Source organism: Ruditapes philippinarum, unplaced genomic scaffold, assembly GCF_026571515.1.
Source record: "Ruditapes philippinarum isolate M1 unplaced genomic scaffold, ASM2657151v2 ctg7213_1_1_1_1, whole genome shotgun sequence".
In the NCBI taxonomy this organism is placed as follows: domain Eukaryota; kingdom Metazoa; phylum Mollusca; class Bivalvia; order Venerida; family Veneridae; genus Ruditapes; species Ruditapes philippinarum.
Window position 1 is genome coordinate 12,385 of NW_026856461.1, and position 15,394 is coordinate 27,778.

The window sequence follows — 15,394 nt, forward strand, 5'->3', positions numbered from 1 at the left end:
TCCGCGCAGATGCTGTTCGCTATCAGTTTCTCTACTTGCTATAGGGTTTGTAAGCGAACAGCATGGATCCTGATCAGATTGCGCGGATGCTCAGGCTGGTCTGGATCCAAGCTGGTCGCAAACGCACTATGTTGGTACGTTTGTCATGACGCGGCTCAAATTTAGAACAAACCCCTAAATCCGGTAACTCATGACATTGTATATTGTCTATATCAACACATAATTGTTGTACCGTCTCATTTTCTATTTTATAAAGATTAATTAATTACAGTAACAATAAGTACTTTTTATTTCGTACAAAACATTATACATATTGTTTTATTTCTAAAGATGAATTAACATATTGTTGAAATTGTACCATTAAAGGAAATCCACTGAGGTCAAAAAGCCTAAAATTGTAAGATATTAATTTCTCACATCTATAGATCAACTGAGACACTTAAAATGGAAATATTTACAAACTTTTAATAATATACTCAGAAAAACATTAAAATCGTATGCTTTTGCTATTTTTTTTAGTCCGAATTGAGTGAAAAGCGTTGCAACGCTTTTGAATTTTGGGTAATTTTTCACAATAAGAATAGCTATTCTGGAAAATTGGATCAGCTTATGATCTTAAAGTTTGCACACAATTAAGTTGTTGGTATAGACTACATGAAACTGAGTAATAATCTCGAAAAATTATTTTCAGTCCCGTCATGTCAAAAAAATCTCAGTGGAGTCCCTTTAATCTATGGCATCCATATTGTTATGAATATTTGGATTAAAAGTGATCACCGGAATAATTAAATCAGGAAAATTACATAAAAATTGCAGACCCGGTTTGGACGAGTCTGTACATGAGGGATAATGACAAAGTGCAACATCCCTCACCCCCCTGGCACGGGCTTGAACGTCACTCATTTTTTTTGAAAAAAGTTTAATAACATGTACATTCAAATGATGATCAGACACGTAGTATGTCGTAGAATCATCAGCGTACATGTATACATGTTGTACATGTGTATTACCATTGTTGTGGCTAATGGTACATGTATATAATAAAAATATAAGTGAACAAAGAATGGAACCTTGATAAAAGATATTTACAACTTGTATTTGCATTGGTTCTCTTATTTAGACAAGTTTTGGAAAACTTGACTTATTGTTCTGAGAAATTAAAAGTTATAACTCATGCAACAAGCAGTGTAATAATTTTTCTCTCGTAATTATCTTTTAAGACTGTGAAATATGATGCGGGTTTGGCAATAGGAGTTCTATCCGAATCCTTCTTTTTACGAATAAATGAAACGAAACATCACATGAAAATTGCAGACTCGATTTTATTGAGACTATTTATGATGAATAATGAAATGAAGCGCAAATGTCAGGCTGTCCAGCACCTTCTTACAAAAAATAGGGCAATGTTTTGGGCAATATTTATAAATTTTAGGGCTAAAATTAGGAATTTTAGGGTACATAAAAGCAATGCTAGGGCTAATTTGGAATTTATTTACTAAACTATGACCCAAAAAGACCATGATATGGGCTTACCTTTGCATATTTAACACACAAGTATCTCGCAAAAATGTTCTAGTTTTGTTATAGTAAAGGTATCTACCAGTGTTCCACAGTCATCAGGTGTTGTTGGCCACATCCTTTATAAATTTCATATCTGTCATGCCTTTTTATTTGTCCACAATTTGATAATATAAGACAACAATACATGTATCTGTTTAATTGGTATTAGGGAAAACTTGAACTTTTTCATACTTAATGAATATTGAGCATCATCCTACATTAAAAAGTTTAGGATTGTATGTAACCAAACTTATGATTAATATTGATATAAATTGATTTGGTTTCAAAGATTTTTTCTAGACATTAATTACGTATATGTGAACGTAAGTTCATGCATAAAAGTTTATTGTATTGTGTTTCATATTGATTGATATTGACAAAAGATTTTTCTCAAGAAAAATACTATGTTAACAAAGGTTGTTGTTTTCTTCATGCATAAATCGAGGGACAGGACGTGAAGTGGTTGCACACCAGGTTCAAGCGAGACAAATTGTTGCAAACTTGACAAAATGACTACCGAGTCATGAATATTTACATCAACGGCACGTATTTTCTACAGGTAAGTGGGGTTGTATCTTATTTTGAAATTTATTATAAGGCAATGTTTTTGACACACTCGGTTTTGGGTTTCAGCTTTCTAGCTTTTGATTTGACGAAGTTATTGAAGATATCAACTGGTCATGTTCATATTTTGCGAGTTGACAAGTGACAATTCTGATCTGAATTCACATCTTTAAGTTTTTAAAGTCACTAAACAAGACAATGTATATTTCTGTCAATCGTTTGTATCTTTTTTAATTTGCATGTTTCAAATAAAGTTTCAGTACACAAAAAATCTTGGCCAAACGCATTTTGGTTGCAAACTGATCCTTCAAGCATTTCTGATTGCAAACTTTTGAGTCAATGTAATTGCCCTCTAATTGCGTGTTTGATGAAATAATTATTCTTAATATTATGGTATTTTTGGCATTTAGTGCCATTATAGTCAAATATGAAACACATATATTATTTGTTTTGTGCCAGTATGAGGTCAAGAATTGGTGGTAAATATAGAGTGAATATTAATTGCACTATTTTCAAGTTTGGCATAGCCTAGAATGAAAATAAATAAGGATTGCTGACAAAGCAAAGAAACGAAATTACATATTTTGTGGTCCAGATTTTTATACTTCACAACAGCAGGTGTCACGTGCCGCGTGGCAGCTGTAAAACGTGTACTTCACTGTAGTGTTGATATATTTTCTGGTCCTTCGGGATCATTGATTCCAGCACTAAAATGGAGTACCGCTCAAGCCGGGGCTAGGGGCGTTAGAGATGTGGCACTTTTTTAAATTTCACCCTATGGGAGAACTCGTGTAGGAAGGCCATCTGAAACCAAGCTCCCTGATACAAGTAGGTCATATGGAGTCAATTACTTGTTAAAGTAAATTTTCATATGCACAACTGTAAAGTTGTTTTGACTCCAATTTTTTACAATTGTACACAATGAAAGAATGACGATGAGCTCATACCATAATGCTCAATATGATTCAATAAGTACCAAAAGGATAACAGTTCGGACGGGATTCATTGCCTTATAAAATTTGTAGAATCATTCAGAAACCCCTAAATTGTCAAAGCCGTATAATACATTTTAAAAGAAAGTGAAATAACACAATTTTTAAAAAGTTGTCAAGGAAATATCTGTGACCAATAAAAATGATCTTCGGTGAATCCTTTAGCAGTTTTATATTTGACTAAAAATGGTAAGAAATTAAGTTTGCAACCAAAAATGCTTGAAGTATAAGTTTGCAATTAAAATGTGCTTGAACAAGATATTTTTGTGTATAAAACCTTAATTTGGAACATGCAAATTAAAACATTAACACAAGACTGACAGAAATATACTTTGTGTTGTTTTAGTGAACTTCAAAACTCTCAGAGTGTGAATAAATGAAAAAATGTCAAATCGCAAAGTAAGTACGAGATCAGTTTATATCTTCAATCAGAAGCTAGGAAACTGAAACATAAAAACCGAGTGTGTCATAAACATTGAACTAAGCAATAGGAATAACAATAAATTTCAAAGTTAAAAAATAGGGCGTTTTTAGGGATTCTCTTTCAATTTTTATTTTTTTAAGGAATTTTAGCCAAGCTGAAAAAAAAGGATTTTTAGGAATTTTAGGGACGCTGGACAGCCTGCACTGTTAGACGGTTTGTTCCAATTATTTGTTTAGATTTATTCATTCTTTGAAAGTGTGCATTTATAATTTTATGAAAGATATGGAACGTCTTTAGCGTTTATATTATTTTTCGCTATTTTTCCTATTTCAACAAGGAATTGACTAGTATGCACCAGAGTTTCCATAATTTTCCGTTAAACTCATCGGACATGTAGCAATACGTGCTAATAAAAAATCATCAATAATTAAAGAAGTGCCCGTTCATTATATTTTCTTCTTGTATGCCTCCATATCGATGTCCGAAATAAAATAAAAAGATGAGAACGGAGCCCTTTTTACAGATCTTTCACAAAACCTGTTGTATAAAAATACTGTCTTCCTCCACCGTTAAAGCTGGCACGTCGCCATATAACCTATACTGTGTCGGCGCGACGTAAACCCCAATTAAACAAACTAACAAATGTATCAAACTACAGTCAGATCACCTCAGTGTTCTCGTTTACATCCTACAACAAAATGAGACAATATTTGACAGTACATGAAATAAATACACAAAACTAAGCTGATATCATTTCCAAAACATTTTATTACAACATTTAGCACGATAGATAGAGGCCATACAAGATTTAATATACATTAAATAGTTAGTCCAATTATTAGGGCAAGGACACTTGCAAATTATAGCTCAATAATGTACCGAGATAAAAAAGCATTTCTGATACTTGAAAATACGTGTAAGCAACACTCTATAGATTATAAAAAAACATTTTGAAAAACATGCTATAAAGCCTCAGAGACATCTAATATACAGTATTTTAACGTCGTCTCTGAAAGCCTACATACTGTTATCATACCATAAATAAGGTGCGCAACAAAGCCAAAATGGGTTCGCAATGGCATGATAGTACAGTTAATAGCCAGATGTATATATTTTGATATTTACTACGGCCAATATTATTGTTGTAGAAGTACCTTTAGAAGATTCAATAGGTCTGATAAATGTTTTCTTTAAACTTTTTTCTCATAACTCGCCGGTAAATGCATTCTGGTTAAGAATGGCAACAACCTTAGAAAAGGACACAAACACCAGTAATCTTATATCTTTCTCTCTAATCTGGATTCGTTTTAGAACAAAATCAATTAAACAATTCAAAAATAAAGAAATGAACGGCGCCATGACAAAATCAACGTAATGCGCGCAGTCTGATCAGGATCCATGCTGTTCGCTATCAGTTTCTCTACTTGTAATAGGGTTGGTAAGCGAACAGTATGGATCCTGATCAGACTGCTGAGTGGCTGGATCCATACTGGTCGCAAACGCACTATGTTGGTTTTGTCGTGACGCAGCTCAAAAAAACATCAACGATACCGGTATAAAATCTTCATTTCACCAATGATATGTAACCCAGTGAGCATTGCATTATCTAAAAAACAAAATCATGCAGCAAACGAAAGTTGCGAAACCTTTGATTTACTGGTGAATATGCCAGACCTGAAACCTGACAATTTGAGACAAGGAGTATCTCCAAGAGGCACACACGATCAAGAAATATTGAAATCAAAAGCATCCATGGGCAGTTGCTTTATTAACAATTTTGCACAGAAAAAAAATCTAGACCTACTTCATGGCATTTCCATTGGTGGACAAATCTCTTATGGAAACGTATACCAAAAGAAAGTCGACTTGAATATAATTGAAATAAAATTATCATAGCACGAGAACCAAACTTCAAGTCTTCTTGCTTAAAAAACGTTTTCGATGTAGCGTATTGAAAAGGTGTTGTCAAGATTTTTGCCATTTTAAGGCAATGCAAAAAGTTTGAAATAGAATTAGCAGTTTTAAATAGAATTAGCAGAGTATTTTCAGACAGAAACAAGTTTCTTAAGAGGTTTACAAGTTATTTCGACAACCTTGTCATTGCTTTTTGGATAATTCTACATTGGTTTCATATTTAAGTGGTGAAACTAAGTGTCATGCTGGTGTTTCCAATTGTTTTTTTTTCAGATTGCTTAATTTTTTGGTGATGGTGTTGAAATGTGTTCTAGATAACGTTTCCAGATTGAGAAGAATTAAGATTATAAAATTATATATTGTTGCTTGGGTTGTCCCCTTGCTAGTCTGCTGCCTTTCTTCACACACACACACAAAAACGTTGACGAGTTCCTTGCTTAAACCTCAGTATGATCATTGTGAAATATATCTATGTCACCCTTTGGCAGTCAGCTATGATGATTGCTGCTTACAAAAACCAATGATTTCTCGAAGTATGCGTAAATGGCAATAACAAATCAAACACGCCATGCTTGTACCCAACGCATCATTCCGCCTATGGCATCATCCATGTAAGGCTAAATTCACCTAACTGACTGCACTTTCACACAGTCTACATTATGAACATGTCAAGAAAATGCTTTTTTGAACTCCTCGTGAATTGGATAGAAAGTTAATGTTTGAAAGACGAAAAAAGGGTTACTTCAAGACCTTTGATGATCAGCTTCCAATTCGTCAACACGGCGGTCGACAGTAATAGTAAAGAGTATCAATGATGGGGATTAGCCTTAATTATAAATATTTTAAGGTACCACGTGTCATTATTTGGAGTCTGCTGTCATTCCAACAGATTCTTCTCCGCCGCTACCGCCAGTGTCTTTTTTCCTGAACAAAATTTGAACACACAATACAATGAAGGCCAAACAGTTCAGAGCCCCTCCAAGTCCCATCAACAATTCTGAGTAAAGCAGACCAAGTTTGAAATCTGTATCTTTCTCCGTTTTAACCCAATTGTCATAAGCCTTGTGTACGTCACTTGCTATTTTACCCACAACAACCAATGCAAGAACTCCTGTAATGTAAAAGAGCATTATCTCAAAAAAATGAGGTATGCAAACAAAGAAATAATGTGATAAAAATTTCATGGATGAAAGTGAATCAGAAATGCTTTACTTTAAACAGAAGAAATTTAGAGGGAAATAACTTTAAAGAATAAAAGATTTTAGAAATAATCAAAATCTGCCACAAAGAAGTGATTTGTCTAGTAACATCATTAAGTGTATTGTTAAACAATCAAATAAAAGACCATACATTTAAACACCTAAAGAATTAACAACTAACACAATCTACTGAATGTCATTTTTTACATAATCAAAAACTAAACCATTGATTACGAGCCTATTTTAATATAAATGTACATGTATTGTATAGAATATTTCTACAAATTTACCAGAATGTTCAACACATCATAAGTCATACAGTATGCTCACCGATTCTTTATCTATTTAACATTGAATGTGATGTGACGTAGAGTATATTACCACCATGTGTATTATGATAAACCTTTGGAAAAATGGAAAAGTTGGAAATGGATGAATACTTAGTACTTTGTTTCTCAAAGCAATTAAACAATTACATATACTCTGTTAAATAAAAAATCAAAGCACAGAAGGCGCTGAATTTGTTTGGGTCTCAGAATGTAAGAAAGGTGCAGGTTGTGAGATTATATGTTTAGTGCCACCAATGCTTTCCAGCGTTTTAATTGTAGTAAATTGGCTATTAGACTAATTGCAACACTGATATTCAATCCAATGTTTATTTGACTTTAACAATTTAAAAAAATGAGTAACCTTTACTGGGATTTGAACTCCAGACCTCTCGCTTCCTAAGCGAGCCCGAAAACCCTTCAGCCACGGTGAATTTATATGTGAACGGCCTGAAGAAAACCATATTATTCTAAATTAGGGCTTGTAACGACTTTAACTGTTGTTTAACACAGATGTAAATAATCCTGGAGCTTACTATAAGCATGTATATTTATAAAGAATCAAACGGCTGCAAGTTCTGTGGTATTTTCTGATCTTTGCAATCGTACTGTATATCTGTATGCATTTTCCTGTATAAGTTTATTTTTATGTATTATAATTCCTTTTGTAAGGCACCAGAGTTTGATACTCTTAGGCTAAACCTGTTGTTTATAATTGAAGTAGATATTTTAGCAAAAATCCTCTCGCCCAAACGGTCTGGCATGTAGAATCTATATATTCCACTACTCGGTTTGTGTAGTATTCGGTAATCAACATGGCTAAAAATAGTATTTTCATTGATAAAATCATATTCATCCGCGTAATTTGTGATTGTGCATTTATTGACAATTCTATAAGCCAACGCTATTGTTTAACTTTAAATGCGTTGTAATTTGTTGGATACTTGTAACAAAATAAAATATTTCTTTCTTTTAAATCGCTAGTTTTTAGCTGTTTTGAGAACTACTTGTTGTTAGGTTTGTAGTAAACTTCTGTGTCAGAGATTGAATGTCCGCTTTGTATTTAGTTATTTTCGATCAGAAAATACAATAAAACAATATTAGAAATCTTTGACCATTCGGGAATTACTTTGCTTGAAAATTGATGCGCCTGTCTTTGACCATCTTTACGCAGTGATCTCCCCTGAATTTTTCGGCTTTAGTGTACATACAAAAGGGAAGTAACCGCTCCAAAAAATTGGACTACTTTCGGCATTTGCAATTAGCAACATTAGACTCTGAAATTTCGCTACCATTATTTGTTTGGTCTGACGACCCAAACAAATAAAAACCTGAGTGGATATAATAGCATGACGTTTATAATAAAAGGGCACTCTATTCTCACTCACCACTGCCAATGGTTGCCAGCATAGACGCAAAAGCCTGTGATGTTATATCCCTCTGAAGTCTGACCCTTCTGATGTACACCAAGATTACAATTGGACAGAAAATGCTGAAAACCACAGCTACGGTCGCTATGAGCTTGTATGTATCGAAAGTTTTTCGATCTTCTGAAAAATTAAAATAAAATGGAAACAATGAATTATATTATATAGATCTAACTTGAGTTTTGACCTGAAGATTTAAAGATTCTACTTAACATTGTAATACATTGTATTATTAGGATATCAAATTCGTTATCAACGTTTGGTCACGTGAGAGAAGACGCAATGAGAACTGACTGACCGACCACCGGCCGGCCCCGCCCGCCCGCTCGCTCTCTCACTCACTAGCTCGAGTCACAATTTACCTTATACCTCAACATGGACGACATTTTTCTCTTTAATAAAGAGCATTTATATTTGTATGTAAATGCCGTATGTTTGAGCCAATTAAATTTTGTAAGCTAATTTAGAGATTGACTCCTGTCAGCGCTAGTCCTAAAATTGTAATGATAATACAATGTACTGAACACTTTACTAAAATCTCGGAGTCACTTCTTCCTATGGGATGAGACTCGGTGGATCTACCTGAAATACAGGTCTTAAAGCGCCTTTCGATGGGTAAAAAGGCCAGAGTATAGCATTTAATCATTCAAGCGCCGTGTCCAGTATATACAGGAATGCGGTGCTCCAACACTTTTTAGTCTCACTCTTGGTCATATGTATTGCTATTATGGGTCACGAACTTGCAGCAATATAAAGAATTTCAGTACGTTACGCTAACTAACTATTGATTGATTAAAACTGTCAATAGAATTATCGTATTATTTTAAGTAGCCTATTAAAAGAACCACAATGAAAGAATGACTTTTGTGATGTTTAACGGCCCATGTAGCGTGTGATAAGTGCTGTGTTAACTTAGTTAAAGTTGCATTGTCCAGAATGTTTTGTTCAGAAACAACAGTTGTAGCTCACCAGAACCTAATGTTAAAGATCAGCTATTAGTATCAAAGGGAGATGCTCGGGCGTCGGTGTCAACATTCATCTTCTTCTCTGAAAATGCTGGGCAGATTAACTGAAGCATCCTTGTGAAAGTCACAATCAAATTTTCTCATATCATTTCAATTGGCCCTTTTAAGGGGTCAACAGAGCTCAAAATAGAAAAGCCTTTAAGAAATACTTCTACTGAACTAATTGATGAATGATCATCAAACTTTGTCTGTAGCATTCTTAGGTAGTCTTTTATCAGATTTGCTTAAATAATAATAATTTTTGATGGATAATAATTTGATGGATGATCACGAAACTTTGTCTGTAGCATTCTTACGCAGTCTTTTATCAAATTTGATCATATTTATTTGATTGGTCCCTTTTAGGGGTCGCTAAAGCTAAAATTAGAAAAATCGTTAAACATCTTCTTCTACTGAACTAATGGATGGATGATCACCAAACTTTGTCTGTAGCATTCTTAGGTAACCTTTTATCAAGTTTACTACTATTAATTTGATTGGCCCCTTTTAGGGACCTCTAGAGCTAAAAATAGAAAAACCTTTAAACAGCTTCTTCTACTGAACTAATTGATGAATGATCACCAAGCTTTGTCTGTAGCATTCTTATGTAGTCTTTTATCAAATTTTTTCCTTATATTAATTTGATTGGCCCCTTTTAGGGACCTCTAGAGCTAAAAGTAGAAAAATCTTTAACAACTTCTTCTACATACTGAACTAATTGATGGATGATCACCAAACTTTGACTGTAGCATTCTTATGTAGTCTTTTATCAAATGTGCTCATATTAACTTGATTGGCTTTTTTTAGGGGCCGCTAAAGCGTAAAAAATCTTTAAACATCTGCTTCTACTGAACTAATTGATGGATGATCACCACACTTTGTCTATACATGGCATTTTAGGTAGTCTTTTATAAAATGCGTGAGTTGACATGCTTTACTTGCCAGATTTAGGCCTACAGTAAGCCTACAGTAACAATGAATTTTGGCCATTTGTGAAAGGTTACTTTCTTATTATGAAGAAAGAAAATCAGTGTCGTGAAACTATATTACTAGAGAGGTAAATTGAAGTTGAGCTTGATTTGGCTTTTGGCAAGTTCATTTGAAACATTATTTCTAACACTGGAAAATAGTTGTTTCAAGTGAGCGATTCGGGGCTATCATGGCCCTCTTGTTTTCTATTTTATTATCTTTGCATGTAAATTGACGGGGAAACTCTTTGATAAATTGTTTTTGAAACTCTTCAACATTATACAGATAGAAATTACAAAATTCAGAAATCTAGCTGTAACTTTTAGCAGACGTTTTAAAAATATGCATATTTAATTAATGTACCACGAGTTATATACTGCAATCAATATGTTATACTACTGAACCAATTGGTGCATCATAACGCTATTCTTAGTATATGTAAAATATCAAAAGTGCGAAATTTCAGTCAGACTGTTGATGCATTTAAGTAGAACTAATGAAAACAAGAGGGCCAAGATGGCCCTAGATCGCTCACCTGACCCATCGAACTCATCCAAATAATTACCTAGACAAACATTCTGACCAAGTTTCATGACAGGTGAGTCAAAAATGTGACCACTAGAGTGTTAACAAGGATGATCCATATTTGAGCAGTGTGACCTAGATTTTGACCCCAGGTGACCCATATTCAAACTTGACCTAGAAATCATCAAAAAAAACTTTCAGACCAATTTCCAGGATATTTGGATCATAACAGTAGCCACTAGAGTGTTAACAAGATTTTTCTATTTTTAGCTCCTGTGACCTAGTTTTTCATCTGAGATGACCCATGTTCGAACTCATCCAAGCAATTACCTAGATAAGCATCCTGACCAAGTTTGATGATGATCGAGTCAAAAATGTGACCGCTAGAGTGTTAACAAGGTTTTTCTTTTTTTAGCTCCTGTGACCTAGTTTTTCCTCTGAGCTATTATCAAGATAAGCATCCTGACAAAGTTTGATGATGATCGAGTCAAAAATGTGACCACTAGAGTGTTAACAAGGTTTTTCAATTTTTAGCTCAGGACTGTGACCTAGTTTTTCATCCGAGATGACCCATGTTCGAACTCATCAGAGCAATTACCTAGACAAGCATCCTGACCAAGTTTGATGATGATCGAGTAAAAAATGTGACCGCTAGAGTGTTAACAAGTTTTTTCTTCTTTTTTTTAGCTCCTGTGACCTAGTTTTTCATCCGAGCTATTACCAAGATAAGCATCCTAAGCAAAAGTGTGATCGCTAGAGTGTTAACAAGGTTTCTCTATTTTGAGCTCCTGTGGCCTAGTTTTTCATCCGAGATGACCCATGTTCGAAGTTATCCGAGCTATTACCTAGATAAGCATGTAATAGCTAGATAAGCATCCTGACAAAGTTTGCAAAAATGTGACCGCTAGAGTGTTAACGAACAACGGACGGACGACGGACATTCAACGATGAGCTAGCTCAGGTGAGCTAATAAAAAATCAACAGCTTTTCTCTATATGTTACTTAGTGTGTGCAGAAACTCATTAATTTACCACTGTTGTACAGCCCAGTTACCTTTACTCCAGATCACCGCACTACTAATGTACCCAATTTCACACTCTTCCGTGCAAAATCGTTGATACCAAAGGCCTATGCTTGCAGAAAATGTTATGTTAGCATCGCTTGTCCCAGTAAATACCAACCATCCCGGTGTGGCATATCCGGCTGCCTGCAGTATACCGGCTATTAACGTTACAATAAAAAGTCCAACGAGAATATTTGTGTTCTTTGCAATTAATCGAATCACACGATCGCGCTCATAATCCATTTTGTATAGTATTCATGTAATGAAAACACGGGCGTGTTGACAGTTTATAGGGTTAAGGTTAGGTTTAACATAAATATACATATGTTTATAGCACTTCGCGTTCTCACAGTCGTGATATATTTATCCTAATTCGAATATATGCAGACGTTTACCACGGAATAGAAGCTACTTTTACATTGTACAAGTCCGATAAACATGAAAATGCAAAGTACATTTTGTATTTCAATGAAACACTAATTTTATCCCTGACAAATTCAAGGTTAACAAGTACAGTATATAAAGAAGATAAGTCCTTGTACACTAGTTATTATCCGTAGTATCTCACACTATGTACAGTCGGGTGTAATTCAATTCACCTGAGTGTTGTTTTAACTGAATTACTGTTTACAGCAGTAAATATGCAGATCTATGCCTAGATGTTAGTGTGTTAAGAAATCCGCCTAATCGATTTTATATCCAGACAGTATCAATAGTTGTCTCAATTCTGGGACATATAATATTATACATAGAGAGTTTTAACGATTGTCATGAAAATCTAGCTTTACATTAAAACAAAACAACGCAAAGTAAGACCAATGCGCAAATATACTGTACAAAGTTTGTTCTAGATCAACAGCGGACATAATTCGTTTCATTCTTGAAAAAAAAGAAACAGATGCCTGAAAAGATGATATTGTTTTGAAAAGAGAGATATAACTATTTGAAAAAAAGAAGATAAAAATGCTGTAGACATTCTGTTGTTTTGTTCATAAAGAGATATTTAAACATAAAACAATTTTTTTTGTTCGAGTATTTCATTACACATCTTTAAAAAAAAGAAATGGAGTCGCTACGTAAACTGTCACAAGATAAAAGTATAATTATAAAGAAAGCGGACAAATCGAATACTATCGTTATTATGAATACTGACGATTACCGACGGGAAGTTTTACGTCAACTCGAAAACAACAGCTACTATGAAAAATGTACGGAAGATCCGACAGAAATTATTAAATGTAACATATCGGAATGCACTGATAAGATTAAAGAAACAAACGACTGTATTTCAGATGAATTTGATGTATTTCCAACGAACATACGTACACCGTGTTTTTATATCTTACCTAAAACACACAAATCTCCAGACTTCACACTGCCATTAAAGTATCCGGGTAGACCTATTGTGTCAGGATGTAACTCACTGACAGAAAATATTTCAAAGTATCTCGACTTTATACTTAAACCACATATGCTTAGATTGCCATCATATGTAAAAGACACCACAGATTTCATCAACAAATTACGTAATATTAAACTACAAAGCAAAAACACATATTTGGTAACACTAGATGTCTCTTCACTTTATACTAATATAACCACATACGGATGGAACTGATGCGTGTTTGTATTATTTAAGACAAGGAAATAATAACAGCAGACTTTCGTCAGATGAAATTGTTAAACTTTTGAAAACTTATTCTTGAAAATAACTACTTCAAGTTCGGGGATGACTATTTTCTTCAGAAAATGGGTACCGCTATGGGAAGCCCAGTCGCCCCGCGTACGCAGCACTTTTTATGGGGAAATTCGAAGAGGAGTTTTTGAAAGATAGTCAGCTTAAACCGTCATTGTGGCTTCGTTTTCTAGACGATATTTTTTAATGCTTTGGGATCATTCTCTTGAAGAACTTAACACATTTATTGACAAAATCAACAATGTTCACCCAAGCATTAAATTCACCCACACCATATCTCAACAATCTGTTTCGTTTCTTGATGTTCAAGTATCAAAAGGAAAATCGTACGAACTTCAAACTAATGTTTATGTAAAGGAAACTAACAACCACCAATATCTTGATTATACATCCTGTCATCCAAAACGGTGTAAAGACGGAATACCCCACAGTCAGGCTAAGCGTTACAGGAGAATTATATCCGACGACGACGTGTTCTCTACTTCACTGAGCAAACTACGAGAATTCTTCATAAGTAGAAATTTCCCTGAGACGGTTATAGATTCAGCGTTTCTTCACGTGTCACAGATGTCACAAGAGGATGCCTTACGGCCACAAGATAAAGAAAAGAAAAACGTTCTTCCATTTATTGTGACATATAATCCGTCCTTACCTAATATTGGAAATACTATTCATAAATATTGGGACCTACTAAATCTGTCAAAAAACGAAGGTGTTAAATATATTCACAATAACTACACACCCATAATTGCCTATAAACGTCCAAGAAACTTACAAGACTTTTTAGTTAGATCTAGATTTGATACTGACAGTGACTTTACATCACATTCTGGAGGTTGTTGTAGAAAACGCTGTTCTCATTGTGTTCGTATTAATAGTGGTACGTCATTTTACAGTTCAAATACAGGAGAGATATTTGACTTACGTCAACATACTAACTGTCAAACCAAGAATTGTATATATTTGATAAACATGTAAAAAAATGTAGCATGCAGTATGTTGGTCAAACCAAACAACCTGTGTCTAAACGAATGAATAGCCATAAATTTGATATATGCAATTTTTGTAGATCCTGCATTCTCCACTAATGTTGCAAACCATTTTAATAAGGACGATCATAATTTTACCGACTTTTCATTTATGCCCATAGATGTTGTTTACAATACTTTAGATCGTTTGTGCAAAGAAACATTTTGGATTCATAAGCTAAAAACTCATTTTCCAGAAGGAATGAACACAAAGTTGTTATACTCAATTAAATAATTCATAAAATATCAATCCACGCTACAAATGCTAGACTTACGCCACATAGATATTCGTTTTTTTCCTATTATCATTTTTATAATTAAACCCCTATAGGAAATATTCGTATTTCTTAATCCGATATCTATTTGTGTCGTTTTTATATTTTGATGCTTTGTTTGGTGCACTTATCTCTTTTATCATGAATTGGAATTGTTCGTATTTGTTCGTTTTTCCGCTAAAGTGGGCGTGACGTTAATTGTAAAATTACGACGTCACGTCCGTTGATATTATTATTATTTATTTACCTTGAAAAAGGCATACATTTGCCGAAACGTTGGAAAAATAAAAAATGATATTATACGTGTTATTGCTGTGACTTTATTATTTTAATATTACACATCTTTGAAATTATTATTATTTTATTTTGAGTGCCGAAGTCAATGTCAACTAAACGACAACATGATTTTTCTAAATCATGTGATAGAG

The 15,394-nt window shown here is 34.0% G+C and overlaps 1 protein-coding gene across 1 annotated transcript; it reads right to left on the reverse strand.

Annotated features, from left to right (window-relative positions):
- Window positions 1-4,290: 4,290 nt before the first annotated feature.
- LOC132746631 (uncharacterized) lies at window positions 4,291-12,516 on the reverse strand. The gene is made up of 3 exons (XM_060735851.1): window positions 11,958-12,516; window positions 8,368-8,529; window positions 4,291-6,565 (listed from the first exon to the last, which is right to left on the reverse strand). The coding sequence occupies exons 1-3, from the start codon at window positions 12,208-12,210 to the stop codon at window positions 6,315-6,317; spliced, it is 666 nt and encodes a 221-aa protein (XP_060591834.1). The 5' UTR covers window positions 12,211-12,516; the 3' UTR covers window positions 4,291-6,314.
- Between the last annotated feature and the right edge of the window lie 2,878 nt (window positions 12,517-15,394).

Coding starts and splice junctions, on each gene's coding strand:
- LOC132746631 (XM_060735851.1), bottom strand. CDS start 12,210: ATGGATTATGAGCGCGATCGTGTGATTCGATTAATTGCAAAGAACACA. Junction 8,530..11,957: donor TGCGGTGATCTGGAGTAAAG/GTAACTGGGCTG, acceptor TTAATTTTTCAG/AAGATCGAAAAACTTTCGAT. Junction 6,566..8,367: donor GCTGGCAACCATTGGCAGTG/GTGAGTGAGAAT, acceptor TTTACATTACAG/GAGTTCTTGCATTGGTTGTT.